The following is a 22,854-nucleotide window of genomic DNA, read 5'->3' as shown; positions in this document are numbered from 1 at the left end:
ATAAATGTAAAATAATACAGTACACATAATAAAAAAATTAATAAAACTGTTTATCTCTATTTCTTCATAAAGTTCCAGTAGTACTTAAGATACATATTTTTATCACAGGTAAAGGCTTTTCTATTCACGTGAAAATTTGGGAACCAGGAAATTAGTTAAAGTCTATTTTTGAACAATGTTTCCTCTGTTGTTTTGGTTATGATACAGAAGTTATATTTAGACATTCTTCTTAGTGATTTCAAGGTAATTGCTTATTACGTAGAATATGTACACTGTGCCGTGTGTGTGTGTGTGTGTGTTTTGCGACAGTGCAATGTGAGCAATGAGGCATTGGTGCTATCCAAAAGCGACATATGAGATCTGTGACCCATAGTACTATGCTATGTTCATAGTCCATAATTTCAAAATAATATCGGCTAGCCTTTGGTAAGACTTCACCGTCAGTACATCTTTGAATATACTTTTGAATAACATGTGACGTTTAATGATTTGGACTCACTGGATAGTTCATTACTAACAAACATATGTAAGGATTATATAGGACAATAATATGATAAATGCTAGAGTAAATCCCATATCCATCGTGGACATTTCTGAGCAAAACAAATATAACTTTCTAACAGTAAAACCATCAGAAACCAGTCCGCTGGCCTGAGCGGTTACAACGTCCGACTCCGATGCGGGAGGTTGCGGGTTCGAACCCAGGCAGAGTCATACCAAAATCTTATTTAAAAAATGGTATCATCAGGTTGCTCGCATAGCTATAAAAGGTTAGTGTCGGCTTTGTGTCAGAATAATGTGACTGCGTGGGATATAATGCCACATGTCTGTGGCATTTTGCCCCAGTTCTAGACATCAGCATAAACTGACCACACTGCAGACATCGTAGAGATATGACTAAAATTGTTCAAGCTACGTTAAATATCCAACACACACACACACACACACACACACACCTACACGCACACACAACCAACCAACGAGACCTTCCACAGAACGGAAGAAGGGTTCACGTATCTAACTACTTCAATAATACATCGGAATAAGGCCAGAGCTAGAAAGTAGGACGAACCACAATTGATGGTAAAATAAGATTGTTAAATTCAAATGATGAATTTTATAAGCCTTTGAATCTGTTAATGTTTCCTAAAGTAAGCCAAAACACATATATAATATGTATGTTTCTAAAGAGACGACATTATATCTTTGTTCTTAAACCACTGAACTATGCAATGTCTAAATATCAAACATACAATTTAGAAAGTAAATTCGCAATTCACGTCGGTGAATAGAAAAAAAATCCCACTATTAGTCTGTTTTATGACAATGATGTTACCTCGTTAACATTGGGCATTCAAACTTAGTGACCCCCCCCCCCCCCGTTTGCAAATAAATTAAGATGTTGAATGGAAGCTCTACAACATGAAGAACCTATGAGATAGAATGTTCAGATAATTTTGAAAATGGACCACATCGTTGTGCATTTCTGGAGCTACAAAACAATTCTGTCTCTGGACTCGTTTTGTTTCTCCTTCGCACGAATCAACATCAATGTTTTCCCTTGAATTTACAAACCATATGAAGTGTTATATTCACCACCCTTTAGTTCCCTCTCTCTGGAGTCTCGTTCAGATATTTAGATGAATCAAATGCACGTGCCACCTCTTTTATGCCCAACTGCGCAATTTATATTTGGTGAGAGGCCATAATGTTTGATTGGCTGAGGGAGGAGTAATAATGTAAATCGGATGGCTGTTTCAGCCGTATACGTTCAGCACCTCCTGTCCATCAAAAGACGACTAGCCAATCAGAGATTGCTTTACACTTCCAAATTTCTCGAATGAAACAGTTTCTTGCTTATCACTTAACGGTTTAATTCTGACGTATCAGCCACATACATGTAACAATCATTGCACAGCAAATAATAAGAATGTAACAAACTTTCAAAATGGAGAAAAGCGAAACCCAAGAACCAGAATAATAAGGATAAAAGAGAATAAAAACCTTGCTGCAGCTGTACCTACCTTGCCGCATGCAACAGAAACAGCAGAATTTGCATCTATATCGTGCTAAATATTGGATCTGACATGAGTAGTGAACGGGGGCGATATAGCGACAAGGGGACCTCCATGTTAAAAAGTGAATATCGAGTATAGCGACAACGGAAATTTAACATGGGGGAAATTTAACATGGAGTGAACATAGCGACAAGGGATTTAGTCTGTATAGCGACAAGGGAAAACTGGACATAGCAACAAGGGATTGGGTCTGTATAGCGACAAGGGGACTTCCATGTTAAAATGCCGTGGCAATTTAACATGGTGGGGGCACTATAGCGACAAGAGAAATTTAACATAGCGACAACGCATTGGGTCTGTATATTGACAAGGGGAAATTTAACATAGCGATAAGGGATTGGGACTGTATAGCAACAAGGGAAATTGAACACAGTGAAAAGGGATTGGGGACTGTATAGGGACAAAGGTAAATTTAACATAGGCGGGACTGTCTAGGGACAATGGGAATTGAACATGGGTGGGACTGTCTAAGGACAATTGGATTTTAACATAGGACTGTTTAGGGACAATAGGAATTTAACATGGGGGTATACAGGGACAAGGGGGCCTTGAACATGGATGGGCCTGACTAGGGACAATGGTGGTAGAGGGCCAAATACAACAGAGACAGAGACAGACATATATAAATAAAAACACGATATATATATATATATATATATATATATATATATATATATATATATATATATATATATATATATATATATATATTCCCGCCACAAAGTGTTGATCATCGTGTTATCGAGGCTGATGCTACTTATTCCAGTGCTGTTAGCACTGAATGTAGTCTGTACATTTGCGTATTTTCTAATATATATTTTATGCTTGACACTGACAAATCAACATCTTTTAAATGTTATTATTTTTAACACAACTAGTCTTGACCAAACTTGTATAAACTGCAAAATTTGCAAACAAATGCACATTATTACTTGATACAGAGGTTGTTGCTTTTACGCTAAACTAAGGAAAAATGTAAATGATATATTTGAGTTTATCCCAGTGTAGCTCTGTGGCCTTATTTAAATGGCTTAAACATGAAATCTAGCTCTTGTCCAATGTACTAAATCGTCTTTGATGTAGAAGATGAAATCAATTTATAATTACATGTTTACTTGGGATGTTCTCGTTAGCACTCATTTTTAAAGTACAATGTCCATGAAACGCCCTCGCACAGCGTGCTTCGGATGTCAACATACCCTCCCCCACTAAATCCTTACCCCACCCTTCCATCTAACACACACATGAAATGGTAATAATCTTAAATCCGGTTAGTAAGTCGACACGGCAAGTAGTGTACATAATGAGAGATAAAAGTTTAATTTAAAATTGGATGATTTTTGAAAAATTACTTACTTCATACGCATAATGAGCTACTTCAAGGTTTTCAAAGTGTACTCTCATTATTGCCACTGCTTTAAAACAAATAACGAATTTGAACAGACACTTATTACCCGTTGTACATAAACGAAGACAATGGGATAAAGACGTAAATTATGTGAATATTATTGGGGGAACTTTCACTTCCAATTATTACTACTATAGAACTAAAAGGCGACAAACGCGTTGCCACGGCTCTAAAGCATATTAAAAGCACTCTAAGGTTATGTCTTAATATGAAGTAATCCCATATCGCGGTGTTATTGTTTTCACTAAGTTACAACGTCGTTTCATTCATTAAATAAGAAAACATTCGCTCAACTTTTACCCATAGAGAACTTAGCTGCTTCACCTTAAACAAAGCGATGAACAAACGGTAGGCATAATTCACATTTTGCCAATTAATAGCAATGTGCCATTACAGACGTTGAAAAAGATGAACAAACTGCGTAATTCTTTATCTCCAAAACACTGACAAATTCAAATACTCGGTGTATTTTATACAATTTGCCTCTATGATATAAAATATTAACGTATTACATCATTCTATTGTTGACAATTACTCAGTAATAAAAAGAGCATTCCGCTGACTTAATTAAAATGAATTTTATTGATTAGTCTGCGTTGGAACCAATCAAGTAACAGTAAGTGACTGCAGAGATTTGTTAGTGCTTTAAAGAACAGGATATGATTGTAAAGCGTTGCAAAGTACTTAGTAACATCAGGATATGATTGCGGAGTATTGTCAATGCTTTGAGACATCAGGATATGATTGCGAAGCTTTGTTAGTGTTTGAAACACAAGGATGTGGTTGCAGAGTGGGGTTTTTTTTTTCTTCTTTTCATTTTGCTGTGAAGCGTCAATATGTTATTGCAGGGCGAAGCTAGTGCTTTTTATTTTGAGTACTTACTACAACCTCGAATCAAAGATCATAGACCAGCGTTCGTAAAATATATTTAAATGTATTAAACAAGTTAAACTCTCTACTGCCTATTGAGTTTCCCACAGCGTGTGGTCTTTTAAATTTAATATACCATGATCATGGTTATGAAGCTCTAATTATATGTAAATCATTAAATTAAAACCGATTGAAATTTCCATTATAAAGCGTCAAGGTGATCATGTTACAGAATGACCGACGACTTTGTGAAGATGCGATTTTCTCATAAAAATTCATGATTAACATTAAAAGTTTCATAAAATTTGGAGGATTTTTGATACTAATCTTCTGGAGAAAAAAAAGAAAATATCAAAGCTGTTTGGGGCAAACAACTTCCTAAGACTTTACATCATTTTAAAGAAGCTTCACAAAAATACCTTTAAATACAGCGCAATAATTGATTATTATGGTCATTCATCATCATATGAGGAAATTTATTATAGTATTTTGACGTAATTAAATACCGGATGCAAATGTTTTGTTTCTGATTAAAATAAAGTGACATGGTGATCATGTCACGAATGACCGACGACATTGTGAAGATGCGATTTTCTCACAAACATTCGTGAAAAAATTATAGGTTTAATACAATTCGGAGGATGAAAGGCGTGTATTTCTAACTTTACATGTTCTTTTTTGACACTATTCTTCTGCACAAGAAAAGAAAATATCAGTTTAAAGAAGCTTCACAAAAATACCTTTAAATACAAAGCAATACTTTTTATTAGTCTGGTCATTCAGCACCTAATGAGAAAATGTATTATAGTATTTTGGCGTAATTAAATACCGGAGCAAATATTTTGTTTCTGATTAACATTAATAGATTAAGGATGAAAGGCATGAATAACTGATTTTATATAGTGTCTATTGACAGTATTCGTCTATATTTTAAATCAGCTTTAACTTGCAAAGCGTTTAATGTGCAAAACTAATAATGAAGCATAAGGACTCTCTCTATCACACACACACACACACACACACACATATATATATATATATATATATATATATATATATATATATATATATATATATATATATATATATATAAGTAATTCTTTTCAAGGAATCGAATCTGTTCTGTCTTTGATTAGTAACTCTCTATCTGGCTAAGATATGAAATTAAAAGAATTAAAATTAAAACACAAGATGGCAAGAGATTTAAGAAATCTTCAGCTTCAGAAAGAGAAAGAAGAGAGACAAATGCAATTGGAGACTGAGGACAGAGAGAGATAAATGCAGTTGCATAAAGAGAAAGAAAAGAAACAATGCAATTGGAGATTGAGGAGATAGGGACAAATGCAGCTACAAAAAGAAGAAAGAGAAATGCAGATCCAGAACGTAGAGACGGAAAGAGAAAAAAAGGCAATTGCTAATGCAAATGCAACTGCAAAAAGAAACAGAGGAGAGAAAAATACAGCTGCAGAGAGAATGGCAAAAGGAAGAAATGGAATTTCAATTTAGATTTAAAAAATTAGACCTGGCAACTGGAAAGTGTGCCCCCCCCCCCTCCCCCTTGATATACAAGTTCAGTTTGTGATGTTAGCAGAAATATTAAGTTAGCACCCACTTTTAATTAAACAAGAAGCATATACATATTTTCCTCAGTTTGAAAAACAAATTGCTGAACATTTTAAACGGGAAAGGGAGCACTGGACTCTATTATTACAAAGTGTACTTATTGGCAACCCCGGTGAAGTCTATACTTCTCTGTCAGTACAACAAAGAACACATTATGATCTGGTTAAGGAATTTATATTAAAGGGTAGTAAGTTGGTGCATGGGACATATCGACAAAACGTCAGGAACTGTAAAAACGAAACTGGACGTATCCATTTCGAATGTGCAAGAGAAAAATAGTAATTCTTTGATACGTGGTGCTTAACCAAGAAGGTTGGTCAAGAGCATGATAACCTAAGACAACTGATTAGCTGAAAAGTTCAGCTGGCGATTATTCCTTGCCTTAGAAAGTTTCTTTTGTCTGCAAGTCATGCACTCATCAGCTTATTAATAAAAGGTCATTTCAGGCTCATACACGCACTTCAAATTTTCAAACAAGCACAACTTTTAGGAATCAAATTTCTGATAAGTATGTTCAGAAATCCTCACCTCTTTCTACGTGCACCCATTGCAAGAGTAAAGGGCACGTAATTTCTAATTGCTACAGAATGAAACATAAGCAACAGAACCAAGACGAAGCGATTCCAAATGATCTTATTTCTAAGAGAACAAGTTCATCGACATCTACTGAAAACAATATATTTGTTGGGACAAACAAAGCCCAGTCTGATTTTATTTTGGAGAATTATGAACCATTCGTGTCTGAAGGTTATATATCACTTTTTGGTGATTCTGCCTATTATATTACATAATATTTTAATGAACCCAGGAACATCTCAGAGTATTTAATTATTAGGTATTTTGCCTTTCTCGGAGACGTCTACTTCTAATGAAAGTGTTCTAATTTGGGGAGTAGAGCGTGGCTTTGTTAGTGTCCTCTCCACTGTGTACATTTGTCATCAGACTTTAGTCTCAGGACCCGTGCCATTTAGAACTAGGTCGTCTTTTTCCACTGAAGTTATTCATTTGTTACTAGGCATTGCCCCAGCTGGAGATTAGGATGCGGTTGATCCACTTGTAATTGACAAGCCTTGTTTAGATCAAATGATAAAAATATATCATCTTCAATGAAGACAATGGAAGACGAAGATTTTGTGCTAGTCACTCTGATGAACATCAACATAAAACCCACCAACTAATATACGGTGGTCTTACAGGACAAGAATGAATGCTCTTTGCTCTCAAGCGTTAAATTAATTATTCCGCTCATTAGCTGCTACATAATTTATTGGGTGAGTTAGAGCGTGTAAGAAAAATCATTGCCCATGTTGTTGAAGCTCTGAGTACAGTAATCTTGTTCTTTAAGTGCTAGACTGTTATATATAACTCCTCCAAACATAATGACTGTTTCGGTCATTTATGCTGCTTAAAAGTGTTTGATTTTGCATATGGGAGATATATTGTTGCATTTATACACAATTCATTGAACACTGTTTCCTGGATATATTTAACATTTATCTTCAACGATTTGGCCCTTGTATCCATTTCAATCCAATTATTCTCAGCATTGTTCTCTTCTGTGTATTATGCACGTATTAATTTTACACTTTTATGTCCATTGATAGATTTGTATCTCTAAAAAATCAAATATGTTCATCAGATCCAGTTTAAATTTTACTGTTAATAGTTTTTATATAAAGCTGATTTTCTGCTTAGAAAGTAAGTCTTCAGCTGATCATTAATTTTTTGTAATATGGTTTCAGATAAACGTGATGGATCATGGTGAAATTCGTAATTGTTAACCCATTCATGGGCTTTCGACTTTAAAGTGTTTATTTGCCTTCTTTGGTGGAACGTTTTATCTACATATTTAAAACTGCAAATGTATCGTGATAATCAGCTAAAATAACAATTTTAAAGCAATAACAATTACGCCAAAAATTGGCCAGTTCTCGATCAACGTATTCTATGGTATCTTTTTACATTAGTCAACTCAGCTTGTAATTTGTTGTAAGCCTCTGTGAATGTAACATCATCAATCAGTTTAATCTATACATTTATACCGACAATAGATTTATAGTAAGTTGTTTTCATTGTTCTGATCATAATATCATTCGCATTCATTTTTTTTACAGCTACCTTTCGATCATTTTTGGCTTTCTCTGTTAAGTCACTATATTTCTTTTACTCTGATATTGTGTAAGTGGTATCTTTTTAAGTTTATTAAGTTCATTAATTATTGCCCTCAAGCTATTATCTGTTGATTTCGTAATCGTTTTGTTAGATTTTATTATTCAACGATCTCTGTAGTTGTACTTTGTTATAGCCTTCCAGAGATTTCGTTATCTTCTGCGCTTCAGTTATCCTTACTCGATCGGTTTTATGTATTTTATAACTGTAAATAAATCATATACTTTTTTCAACATCATTATGAACCATTCTTAGCATCTAAGACCGCCTACATTTTCACATTCATTAATTTTTGTTATTTAGTCAGCTCGTTCAGCACCGACCTATTCCTTAACTGATAATGAATTGTAGGCTGTTCTATCCACGTTTTGATATATTTCGAATTGTAGAATCCACAGTCTTAAATATTTGATTATCAACTCGTCTTTGTAAAATTAGCAACATTAAATATTTGTAAAGGATCTTTTTGATTTGGTAATATGATTTTTTTGAGTCTGTGTGCTTTGATTGACCATGTGATGGATCTCTCTCCCTCCATCCTACTCGCCCTTTCTCTCTCTCTCTCTCTCTCTCTCTCTCTCTCTCTCTCATTGTTTAAGAGTGTAAGTCACTGAGAACTCAAGTGCCATTTTATTCAATTAATCTGTACAGGATTAACACTATTAACATAGGAAACATGCATTGCAGGCATTCCGTGAAAATCGATTTCTTTTTGTGAATCTTTTCTTTTGTATATGTTTGTAATGTCCATTAACATTGCATTTAAAATAGCCTCCGTAACCCTCCCCTAAAACCCCACATTTTCAACGTCGAAGACCCTAATAAACTTTAATAATAGCCAATAATAAGAGCAAGTTTGGTGTTACCAATCTGATCGTGAAATGTGTAAATTGTATGGTTTCAAAAGCACTCAGGATGTGGCCGATTAATGAAATGCCTGTCCATATTTCATGACAGACCTATTGATATCTTCTTTCAAACATTGTGCATGTAACTGTAAGAACCGTCTTAACCGTTACATAATAAGCAGGGATGATACTTTTGATTGCTTTGATGGACATTGTATTAATTAACTAGACATGATAAAGTTTGTACCGAAGGCGACTTGCACACGACATCTTATTAGTTATTACCAGAAACGTTAGCCAACGGAAACACAGACTTCCCGTCATATTACTATGATTGTATTGAATGTTCTTTGTTGAATACAACCACTGTTACAACTGTTATGCTCAAGACTTTACATTTTGACCAGATGAAGAAAATTCCTAAAACAGCTATACCACCAAGTATGAAATAATGGGTTGCGCTGCAAGACTGTGTGCTTTTGTATACCCATGATCTTTCTTTAAAGGTTTGTAATTTGCTTTCTGTAACTGGTGTGATTTTTGTTTCAAATAGTTATATAAGTTCAACTTTTGTGTAGATGTTTAATCTTTTGTGTATTCGACTTTTCCTTTTCAAATAAAAATAAAAATCTCCCGAATTCATATATGAATCAATACACAAAACTCAATGATGAAAACTTTAGGTTATTTAGCAAGACAAGAAGTATAATTTTACAAGTATTTGGACAAGCATCAAATCAGACTCCACGACGCAATAGATTATAAATGTACTATAGCTTGACTTGTGGCATGGATGAATAAGTTTTATAGAAAATAAACGGTACTAGTGAATATCATTTAGACATAGATCCTGTCATAACATGTACGTCCTCTGATCTATCGAATATACATTACCAAAGAAAGTGTTTTATTGTTCAAAAACTAGATACATGATATCGACCGAAAGCAAGTCTAAATGATAAAATGCCGTGAATACGTGAAGGATTCTCATTCATAAAGCAAATAGGATTGCAACGGTCAAGTCAACAACTATTTCAGTCAAATACGCCACTCATTAATTTTAATATTTTAGTCCCTTAATGTAACAAGATTCATGGGAACTCGTCTCGGTATTTGCATTCCACTTGAATATTTTCAGGATTTGAATTTATTTAGATATTTTTTAAGTTGTAATATTTTAGAGATTTTGATATCTCAAAAGATAATTTCCTTTGAAGTTTCAATTTCATTGTTTGAAATTTTAGTAGTCTCTGGTATTTTGATTTCATAAGTGGGACATTAATAGTGAGAAGGAAAAGAAAAACGAGTTTTCACCATGACATCAAAAGTAGAGAACTTCATTGCCGACCGTGCCCAGGAGAAATCAAAGTTCGTAAAAAAAAAAAAAAAAGGCGAGTTACTTGAATTTGCCAAACATTATGATCTTGATGAGACGAAGCCTTCTTGGATGAATCAGGAGATCAAGAACATCTTGACAGATTATTTAGTCAACCGGGATGTTTTCGATAAAAGTGTTTATGGTCAGATAAAGTAGAATCCGTGTGGTTCGAGAAAAAATTAATTGAAATAGAGTTAATAAAACTTCAAGACGCTGAGAGATGCAAAAATGTTTGGGAAAGGAAAAAGATAGCAATAAACATGAGAGAAATAGAGTTAGGGAAATGCACGAGAGAAAGGAGGAGAGAGATATTGAAATGCAGAATAGACAAATGCAAATGCAGAAAGAGTTGAGAGAGATAGAGGAAAAGGGTATGTAGTGAGACTAATACTAACACAAATGCAAGAGAAAAGGAGAGAGAGAACTAAAATGATAGAGTGAATTTAAATTAAGGGAGTCGAAACTTACTAATAAAAGTCATTATCATTTAAATACAGATTCCTATTTTGATCTGGCCAAACATATCAGACCGGTCCCTTCTATTATAGAAAAGGAGGTGGATAAATATTTTCTCAGTTTTGAGAAAATTGCAGAGAACTTGAAATGGCCGAAAGATTATTTGACTTCGTTATTGTAGAGTGTGTTTACTAGTAAAGAGAGTGATGTCTATACTGCACTCTGGTCTAAACAAAATGCTGACAATTATGTGTTCAAAGAAAACGTCTTGAAGGCATATGAGATGGTAAATGAGACCTATCATCAAAACTTTCGAAATTGTAGAAAGAAAACTACACAGCTGATGGTCACTTTTTTATTCTGTTCATAAATCGTCATCTCAACAGTTTTTTTTTTAGAAACCATTTCAGTCTCGTTTGATTACTTTCAAATCTCAAACTAATTTGGATTTGGATTTAGGTTTATTTTTTAACGTAGCTTTAACAATTTTTCAGTCATATCGCTACGATGTCTGCAGTATGGCAGTTTATAGTGATGTCTAGCACTGGGGCATCATGCCGCAGACATGTAGCATGATGTCCCACCCAGTCACATTATCCTGACACCAGGCCGACCAGTCCTAACACTAACCTCTTTACGCTGAGCGCCAAGCGAGGCAGCTGTTAGTACCATTTTTGTAAGTCTTTGGTATGACTCGGCTGGGGATAGAACCCACGACCACCCGCTTCCGAGGCGGACACTCGAACCACTAGGCCACCGGAGCGGTCTTATTCAAACTAGTTTAACTGTGAAGAATCAAATTTCTTAATATGACTGATCAGAAATGCTCATATCTTCCCACGTGCACTTTTTTAAGAGGATAGGGCACGTCATTTCTGATTGCTATACGTTGAAATATCGGCAATTTAATTATAACAAATCAGTTACAAACGCTCTTGTTTCTAAGAGGTCAAGGTCACTGTCATGTAGTGAATGAGATACTTTGGGTGGGGCTAGCTTACCCCTGTATATATCTCTTCTGGAGATTTACAAACCATTAGTGTCGAAGGGTTCAGTATCATTTGTTGGTGATTCAATATCACGTGATGGTGATTTAGATAAAGCTACTCTTAGTAAGATACTACGACACCCAGCTCTTTCTAATACAGGGTGTAGAATGTGGATATGTTAGCGTTCCTCTAGCATGTATCATCAGACTTAGGTTTGGAACGGGTGATTAAAGAAGCGCTAACCTATTGGCCCAGTGGGAGTGTTAATTTGTTACTAGGTAATGACGAAGCAAGAGATAAGGTCGTGGTTAATCCATTTGTAACTGATATGATCGAAGAGTTTAACCTTTTGAAGTAGAAATCCCTGGTTTATATCCAGCTGCGCAGTTACTAGAGGCATGACAAAGCTCGCTCTTGAGAATGATGATGTTGAAAAGGACAGTATTCCTTTGGCGAATACCAATGTAGGTCACGCTTTAAATGAGGTCAATTTTGCTCCTAGCTTAGATCTGTCAGGAGATACTCATTTGACTACACATTCTCTTAGATCAGGTTGATAATGGAGAATCACTAGTTTTTCTTGCAGGAAAAAGATCCAGATATCCAGTGTTTCAGAGAGCTATTAGTGAAACTACTGCCACACAAGAAGGAGCTAGTTACTTCTTGAAGTATGGGGTCCTTATCAGGAAATGGAGGCCGTCTGAGGTACCCGCTAATGATGAGTGGTCCGTTAGCAATTAAATTGTTGATCCTAGAAGGTATCGACAGGAAAATCATCATCTAGTTAATGAAACGCCATTGGCTGGTAAATTTGGAGTCAGGAAGACATATCACAAGATCTTAAATTATCTTTATCGGCCGAAATTTAGAGGTGATGTTTCTAAAAATTTTGTAGATCTTGTCATACTTGTCAAATGGTGAGAAAACACAATTAGAGGATATACCCAAACCTCTCCTATCACCTATTTATTCATTTAGTAGAATAATGGTAGACTGTGTCAATCCATTACCTAGGACCAAGTTACGCAACCAATACTTGTTGAAGAGTACTAGCTCGTCTACACGTTTTCTAGAAACTATTACATTAGGAGTATTTAACTGAGATCTTAATTGAAGCTTTGGTAAAGTCGTTTTTTATATACACATTTTGGCCTTCAGGGAGATACATGAAAAGGAACAGACAAAGATATTCAGCTGTTGTTTCCTGTCAGGGACGCTGGTCGAGAATCTCTGCAGAGTATATAATTTTTCCCTGTAAAGTTAGGAACAAAGTGAGTGACTTATAATACAGTACCCATAATCTTGGGTGGCATGATAGGATTACTTTGTCATAATATTATTAAAGGAGTATGTAGACAGAGATAGCTATAAATTATTCATTCAATTTTGTAGTACCTGACCCACACACAACATTTAAACGAAGATGGGAAATCGGATAGTGTTGACTATGAAATGACTACTTTCTACTTTCACGGGATTACCGAAAAGCAAACACATTTGGATTTAGAACTGTGATTCTTCAGTGGTGCCTACACTTTAGCACATAATTCACTAGAACTTCCATTCGGAATACCTTTGGATAGTTTATGGATTAGTGTGAAATTGGTTATACAAGTTAGGATAATATTCTAGGAATTCATAAACTGTCAGTTAATTTTAATTCTTTCACTTTGTTTGATTTTATATTTTATTTAAATAATTTTATATTTTAGAAAATTGAATGCTTATTGGATTTACGTTGTCTTGTTACTTAAGTTTAAGAACCGAGACGTAACAAATGCCATCTTCTTTGTTGAATATTGATCACGCTTTTAGGTAAAAGAGGCCTTCTATTTTTTTCCACCTTCGAGTCTTCCAGTTTGTAACCTATGGAAGCAACGAAAATTAATTTCCTGAATGTCCATGGATTCTAAATTTAGGTGTTCCTATTCTTTAAACAGCTGCTGGATAACCGTACAGATTGATCCATACTCTTGGGTTTTTTCCCCTTGCTTGTATTAACTTGAGTCATGTCTACTGGTTTCGCATGGGTGTTTATTAATAGTTCAATGAGCTTCGGTAAAACATCAACCACTTTTCTGGTTTCTTTTTCCCCTAAATGCTTTCACATTCTATTTTTTGTGGTTTTGTTAAACCTTCTAACTACAGCTGTCTTTTTGTCTAGGTAATTTGAAAAGAATGTTATGTTTTCCTTTTCCAAAGATATTTCACACTTTCTGTTTTTTAAACCCTCTTTATTCATTGACCTTTACATTTCCGTGTTTTTACCCTTGCATGATTTATATGAATGCTCTTTGCTCTCACTCTAATTTCTCAGCCCAGCCGTATTTTGAAAGAGCATCTATTACTGTCAAAATGTATTTATATATATTCTTATATTTATTATGTGCTTCAATGTCAACATTGTCTGCCTACCTCTGATCATCCACGTGAGTAACAAATTCTTTTTCAGGAAAATCTTTTTCTCTCTTGCTTAATTGATGTGTAAGTACATTGTACAGTTATAAATTCTTTAAATTCAGCGTATTTATTATAGTGTTTGTCCCATTTAAATGGTTTCGACAACTGATTGATGTTAGTGAAAAAACTGGACTTTCAGGATTGTAGTAAAGACATCTAAAGTATTTTTCTCTGACATGCTCTACATAGTATCCGTCAGCAAAGAAAAATCTTATTGAAAACACACACACACATACACACACACACATGTGTGTGTGTGTGTGTGTGTGTGCCTTCCTGTACGTGCGTGTGTGTGATAACATTTCAAAGTGACGAATAAAATATAAAAATGTACTAAGGGGTTTTCCATAAAGGACGTCCGCAGATAATACCTGTTTTCCTACACACACACCCCTTGTCCGCTTTTGTCCGCATGTGGCTTACACCCCACCCCACCCCCGGCTGCGACGTCCCATCTAGCATTATACACTGCTCTACGGTCTGGCAGTGTAATAGCTGGTGCTCTCAAAATACAATGCTCACTGATCGCATCACAACATGTAGCTCAAAACAAAGAAAAAATAAACAGAAAGTTCTTTCTTTAAAAAAGTCTTTACTCAGGACATAGAACTAAAGTTGTCATCTAACAGAAAGCTAAATTCGATAGACTGTCAACATCTTACTCCACTTCAACAAACGCAGACTGCAGTCAGCCAAATATTAAAGACAGGCATCATCTTTAATAATTTTAAGGCACCTCCCTCGAAAAAAAAAAGATCTTTAATGTACAGAATATATGTTTTAGTTAATAAATGGTATATAAACACAGGCTGTTTCAGCCATCTTATGTTGTCACAACTCCATACGATGATCAAAAATAAATATCAATAAAAAATCGTCAGTGTTTCACATGAACGAAGGTATTAAAAAAGTCCTATTAAATCCGTGCATTGTATTACAAGTATTTAAACGATGCAGCAAGTAATGAGCACAATAAAAACGCTTTATCAAAGACAACTATCTTTTCTATATAGAAAAAAGATAAACTCTTTCAAATTTTATAGTGCAATCAATAAATGTCCATATAGTAAACATTTGTGTATGATAAATATTACAAGAAAGAAAAGCATGTTAAAACTAATCAAGCTTTGGAATTTTTACCCAAGTTCTAAGTTTAAGATAACGAAACATTCTGCTTCTAAGTGGGCTCTACGGCGCCTAAAAGATCAATGACGAAACAATGAAACAATGAAAAGAACCCACTATCAATAAAAATTATATCTAAAAGCGTACTACTTGCAAAAGACGTTCCGAAGACAACGTGTAACTTCAAAATACTGACTACAGATTTGTTTATTTACAAAGCTTGGATATAACCTAAAGCGATTTCTATGCATTTTATTGTTCATATGTTTTCATTATCAATATTATTTTTACCTTTCAATAATGTTCAAAGACATAAATAAGTATTAGTACTTATTTATTAATATTAAAACCCAGTGAAAAATACTCACTTTAACGATATCAAAGTCTCTACACTTGGAAAGCATATAATATGGAAATGGATGCGATCTAGTGTCTGCCTTCTCTCCAACACATTGCCGCATATAATTCTTTATTATTTTCGTGATTAAGCTAGAAATGTGTCCTAACGACGCCGATGCACCCACCAGTATCATACAATTGAAACAGGGTATATTCCGTATGAATGGACAAAGTGCCTGTTCAAACCGTAATCCGATATTTGTTTTTATTCTGGAAATTGTATGAACAAAAATTTATCTAGGTTCTTAATATAAAACCGCATATTTACGTTTCTCTATAATTCGTCAATTTCATCAAAACGTATAGTAAGAGCTGGACGATATTCATGACTGCAAAATGGGACGGACGGACGGACGGACGGATGGATGCACTTCTGTATTGAGAAAGACCTGCTGATCAAAAACTCTTTTAGGCTCCTTTACAGTAATGGCATTGAGATCATTCCATACGTTATTTCAAAATGATATTAATGCAAAATCAGGAGGCAACGCAGCATTATTATCATTAATAAGAAAAGTCTAGCACAAAAAATGACATGAACATATCATTTCAGGTCTGTTTCAGAATATGGAATTGAATATTTTCTAATTTGTAGGTCAGGTTCTAAGGTCATTTCAATGCAACAACGTTACGGATAAGGACAAATAAAATACAGTAAACTCATGACTGAAGTAGATATAACCACATTCTAGGAGGTTAGTATCTTTGTTTAATTCATACACCGCTCCGGTGCCGGGAGGTCGTGGGTTCGAACCCATGTCGTGTCATACCAAAGACTTATAAAAATGTTACTAACAGCTGCAGTGCTAGGCGCTCAGCACTAAGAGGTTAGTGTTAGGGCTGTTCGGCCTGGTGTCAGAATAATGTGACTGGGTGGGCCATTATGCTATATGACTGTGGCATGATGCCCCAGTGCTAGATATCACTATAAACTACCACAATGCAGACATCGTAGCGATATGACTTGAACAATTCTAAAGCTACATTAAAAATCCAAATTACACAGACGCTTATTTAATTCCTTCACAACTGAGTAACACTACCTATAATCGTGAGAACGCAGATAACTATGAAACGTCATCTTCATAAAAGTAAAAAATGAACACAATATGCACCGCACCGATGCAAATGTATCAACCACTCACTCCAATTCGTGAAGTATTTCTTTCCAAACTGGCCGTTAGGGGAAATATAGCTGATACAAAAGAACTTGGACAACAACAAAAAAACAACCTTCCTCGCAGTATAAACACATGAATCAACGATTTGTTCCTATTAGAGAGGCAGCGCTGAACAATATGGTGCCCAACTGTAAAGAGCCTGCAGTTCGTATGTCCTCTATTTTCCTAATAAAGTCAGGCAAATACATTCTTCCCGTCGCGAATTGTCATGATGGTATGAAGATTGAAGACTTTCGTGGAATCGAAGGTTGTCACGTTATGGAAGCTTGCTACGCTTGAGCTATTAAGACATAATGAACATGTCATGTTTTTATATTACGATATATAGTTACCTAGATGCAGACTTTCATCGTATATAGTTATCTGATGCAGGCTTTCATCGTATATAGTTATCTAGATGCAGAATTTCATCGTCTGTCTTTCATGATTAACATGCTTCATTCCTGTAAATAAACCGCATTCAGACGCTCAGTGTCATTTCACTACTACACTCTCCAGTGTGGATGTATTGGAATTACGTCACAAGGCGAAATGCGACAAGCATTTCGATTATTTGACTGAGTTTCCCTTAGCTACCGTATTTATATAAAAAGACGCCTCTACACTCTCCAGTGTGGATGTATTGGAATTACGTCACAAGGCGAAATGCGACAAGCATTTCGATTATTTGACTGAGTTTCCCTTAGCTACCGTATTTATATAAAAAGACGCCTCTACACTCTCCAGTGTGGATGTATTGGAATTACGTCACAAGGCGAAATGCGACAAGCATTTCGATTATTTGACTGAGTTTCCCTTAGCTACCGTATTTATATAAAAAGACGCCTCTACACTCTCCAGTGTGGATGTATTGGAATTACGTCACAAGGCGAAATGCGACAAGCATTTCGATTATTTGACTGAGTTTCCCTAAGCTACCGTATTTATATAAAAAGTCGCCTTCTACGACAGATCAGGGCTGATTTTTCAGACACCGAACACCGACACAGCGGTTGTAGTTGTTGTTGTTGTGGGGTTTAACGCCATTTTTCAGCACATGATAGGCTATGCATGGCGGCCAGTATTAATGGTGGAGGAAGAACCCGGGAAAACCCCGGGAAGAATCACCGACCCACGAGAAGCTACTGGCAAGCTTTCTCACGTACCCATATCGGCCGAATCCTAGACTCGAACCCACGCAGACAGGTGAGATGGCAGTGATCCGTAACGGACAGCGCTTTAGACCACTCGGCCACTCGGGGCCCCCACATAGCGGTTGTAATAAAAGTAAGGATACTAAACCATGACTATGGTAATGCTGCAGGAATTGTTGAATTTGGAGTAAACAACCCATAGCAATAATAATATAACTATGATTTATACAGTTTTGGATGACATTCCAAATTATCATATTTATCCATATCTGGAGGGATGCTAACTACCAAACATGTTCATTAAAATCCTGTGTAACAGTCCCAAAGCAGAAATAGTACATTTTTGTGTAGGAAAGAAAAGTAAGATAAATCACTAACCCTGAATCCGGCAGTGTGAGATGTTTTGGGACGTATAAATTGTGGAATAAAGTAATGTCATTGTAAAGCGCAAACACCCTTCTCCAGTATCGGGTACATGTCAGTATCCATAGATGGTTAAACAATGTACATGTATGGTACGATTGTCTGTATTGTAAATGTGGTGTTCCAATGTTTGTACAAACAAACCTGTTATATTTTATTTATCCTTAGTTTGTATTCTTTTAGTCAAGTGCTAGGCTGGGATGAACCTTTTTATAAAAACGTTGACCTTAAGTGGATCAAGAAAACGTTACATAACCAAACTACCAATAAATATTAATGTACAAAGCTTATTTAATAAATATTGCTTTGTTGGTCCTTTGTTGGTCCAAACCTGGTTTGGTAATACACAGATGCTAAACATTTGCTAACTAAAAATGAATAATTAGCACAATCTGGATTTATATGAGAGAATGTTTAAGATATGAAAACAAGCTTTGTCGAATATTGTCGTATATCGAACGTCTTGCTTCATTTCAGTCCTACATATATAGGTAAAGTGAGTTTCCATTAGATATGTCATTTGTAAAGGTAGTGCAATAAGCACGTTGTGAACAAGCTTCCTGCTCTTTCTGTATTTTAATCAAAATCTAAGGGTCATTACAATCTTGTATTGTTATTGTTTCCATTTAGCATAACCACTCACACAAGCTTGTATACATTTACACAAATTGCACCGTGAACATAAAGAGACATACAAACAACGAAACAACAAGCACACAAAGAAATACAAATGTGCAGATGCATATCACTAGTCACAACTTTCATCCGAGGAGTCCCCACCAATATGTAAATTTAAGCAAGCCGCACCATCTGGCAATGTAGATTTAAAGTGATATTATGGTGGGAAATGATGTCCATAGTCATGTCCATGTAAGCAAGCCTCCTAAATCTGACACTGTAGATTGAAAGTGCTTTAACAGTGGAAATAAAGTCCTCCACAGTCATATCCACTTAAGAAAGCTGCCCAAATCTGGCACTGTAGATAGAAAGCGTTTATACGGTGGGAATAACTTCATCCACAGTCATATCCATGTAAGAAAGCCGACCAATCCTGGCACTGTAGATTGAAAGTGTTTATACGGTGGGAATAACATTCGCCAGTCACCTTATTTAGTTGGAAATAAGGTACAAAACAAAATTCACACTGAGAAAACGAAATAAACGCACTAAAAGAACGAAATGCAAAATTCAAAATAATATATGATTGATTATCAGTCGTTTAATAATAATTACAATTTTATTATTGATGTTGACTTATTTAAATCATCGAAGGAAAATCTTGTATGGACTACTACATCTACTACTACTACTACTAATAATAATAATAATAATAATTTATCATCAGGAATTACTTTTGCAAAAATGTGGAGTATGCATATAAAGCTTCCACCATATAGGATTTCATGAAATCTAGCACTATGTGAATTATTATATGTAGCTGTCTTTCGCATATTAGACGCGATAACATCCGTCAAACTACAGCTATACCTTATGAGTGAGATAGATCCGTGTTTTAATTTTAATGGGACTGTACGCTCTGTCTTTCTTTCGTAGCTTTTCTTTGTAAGTGTTCGAGTTATTGCGTTACGCAAAGAAATTAAATAAATGTTTAAATTTAATGAGACAAATAAAATATCACAACTTATCAAAATATGTGGACTAATGACTAATATTTTAGGCACTGGCAATCTTTTATCCACAGTATAAAAGGCAGGGTTAAAACTTGAACTCGTCTATATTTCTATAATTCTTTCCATGTGTTTCATTTGTGGTTAAGCACAGTTTGAATTGTCGCGACGCAAACGATGATTTAAACAATGCAGTGTCAAACATTACTCAGTGGCGTCGCTAAGGGGATGCGGGGTGTGCGGACCGCACCGGGTGACACCATCTCAGAGGGGTGACACCAAAATGACTGTCTATACAATTTTTGAATTTTTTTGCTGGAAGGAGGTCCATGGGGGTGACACCACTAGTTACCGCACTGGGTGACACCAACCCTAATGACGCCACTGATATTACTGTTATTTGCAATGATTTAACACCAGGGATAAATTCCATTAATATTTGTCATATTGTTGATTAATCAGACAATTACATAATTAATATAGCTATTTCCATTATGTAATTGGTATTATTATCGCAAGACATTTCACGACAAGATTTTTTTTATATTTCTAGATTAAATAATCCCTAATGAGGAAAAACTTCTCAGAACAAAACAAGTGATAACATTTGATGCTATGGTCAAAGATATTTCTTTTAATCAACCAAAACTACAAGATAATGATAATTTGAACGGATAACAGGTGTGGTGGATAAACGTTAGCGCGAAAAGCAAACAACAAGAAAATAATTATTAAAATTAGATAAGTAGACAGAAAACACTCCAACTCACGGTAGCATAATATATATCAACATAAGATTTTTAACTGTGCAGACATGACCTACACTAACTTCCATTTCTTTTTATCGTTGATATTATAATTTTAGTACATTCAATACTGCCGATAAGGGCCAGTACGGACGACTGACATACAGATAAAATAGAACAGAAAGACAGGTACATACACGCATGCACGCACGCACGCATGCACACACACACACACACACACACATACATCGATGCGAGAAAAAAAAAGATTGCTGGGAAAGAATGTTAACGTTTAGTATAAAGAGGGAAATGCTTTCGTTGGTTTTAAGTTAAGACTTTTTTATATAATACCCTGATACATAATACAGACTAGTCTTTCAAAACAAAATATTTTCAAAAGTTTTCTTGAGGTTTTAGTCGTCAAACGCAACCTTACTCTGCTTGATTTGCTTTGATTGATTGATTGTTTTTTTTTTAACGGCGCATCAGCACTCTTAGGCTATTTAGCGCCAAACAAAGTGTTACTTGTATAATCTTTTTGCATTAAAACAGTATAATGATAGGTAATAAACGCATAATATAAGAATAATATGTACATATAAAACCGAGATCATAGTACGTTAAATATTTCAATTCATATTATATGTTTATCACACAGTCGGTACACTTTGCCTATAGTGTGTGCAGTTTCATATTTTTGATATTATACGTGTGAACATATCACTTTATATGATTCTGATAGGTCCAAAGAAACCCATGAAATTATTGTGCAGTATTCTCTTATCTGATTGGCTGCGATCATGAGAAAACTTTTTTAACCCCGCCTTCTGGAATTTTTTGTTTTCATTGAACATTTATGGCCGCCATTTTTCGAATCGACTCGGGAAAGGAAATTGGGGAAAAAAATGGTCTCATCTGTTTCACTATTGCCAGTTTACCCTCACAGGGGTTTGTTATGTCATTTATAAGATATCATAAGGTGAAAAATGGCAAAATCACCAGGACAAGAACAATAACAACAAGTAAAACTACCGGTATTGCTTAAATGATAACGAGGGTGGGGATGGATGAGCAGTATATCTATAGCATGGAATCCACCCTATATACAAGCTTGGTTTAAATGTGAACTTACTGAAGTAGATAAACTCACCTTTGTTCACAGAAGAATGTAGACATAAACCGGTCTCCCCAACTGACAGAACTTTATCCAACCACAGCATATTTACGCGGTCAATATGTGATGCAAGTCCGACTCAGAGATTTGTTTACGTTTTCTGTACAATCTAATGTTCCAAATCGAAATACGGCAAGTATCCGGTCACAAATATATCACAGTAAATATGTGTATTTCTGCATCCAGTAATCTTTTTTTCATAAAATATCGCAACAATGTAATGTTTAGTTGTGGAATTTCAACGTAAACAGTCCCACTATGTTGTGTAGGCCAACTCAAACCGGTACTGTGTACCGTATCAAACAATGTGACATCACACACATTGGACATTTTGTGTTGACAAATGTTTTGTCTTTCGTAAAATGTTCTGTTTTTTGGATGGATGCTTATTCTTTGATTTATAGTTATCAAAAATGTGTAATATACTTTTACTATTTCAACTTTGTTTGGGACTATTTTTTACGTACAACAAATGAAGGTACAGCGTCTGGAAGAATGAACATTTTTGGCTGCCATTCGTTCTTTTTTCAATCTAACTAATTTCTACTGAAATAAAACTACGTGATCAAAAGAATCTCAAATGGGTAATGATTTAATATTAAATTTATGAAACTTGTTTCATAAATTCAATATTAAATCTTACCCATTTGAGATCCTCTATGTATGTGCGCGCGCACACAAATGCGCCTGTGTGACAAGGATTGATGAAGATAAATGCAAAGAAACTGAAAAACTGTCAACAAAGAGTATACAATTAGTTTTTAAC

At 35.2% G+C, this 22,854-nt stretch overlaps 1 protein-coding gene across 4 annotated transcripts in view; it reads right to left on the bottom strand.

Annotated features, from left to right (window-relative positions):
* LOC149782067 (dermatopontin-like) overlaps window positions 1-22,291 on the bottom strand; it is a 35,100-nt gene extending 12,809 nt beyond the window's left edge. The window contains exon 1 of one of the 4 annotated variants that reach the window (XM_089933499.1): window positions 22,065-22,291. In XM_089933499.1, the coding sequence (XP_089789625.1) occupies window positions 22,065-22,134 (70 nt within the window). In that variant the 5' untranslated portion in view covers window positions 22,135-22,291. Of the gene's footprint in view, window positions 1-1,596; window positions 1,727-3,810; window positions 3,884-22,064 lie in introns of those variants that run through there. The other 3 variants (XM_089933498.1, XM_089933497.1, XM_089933496.1) reach the window with 3 other exon arrangements.
* Between the last annotated feature and the right edge of the window lie 563 nt (window positions 22,292-22,854).

This window comes from Sinohyriopsis cumingii, chromosome 15 (assembly GCF_028554795.1).
Source record: "Sinohyriopsis cumingii isolate HCF-2022 chromosome 15, ASM2855479v2, whole genome shotgun sequence".
Taxonomy (NCBI): domain Eukaryota; kingdom Metazoa; phylum Mollusca; class Bivalvia; order Unionida; family Unionidae; genus Sinohyriopsis; species Sinohyriopsis cumingii.
Note: the sequence above shows the minus strand (reverse complement) of the source record. Positions and strands in the feature narration are given on the sequence as shown.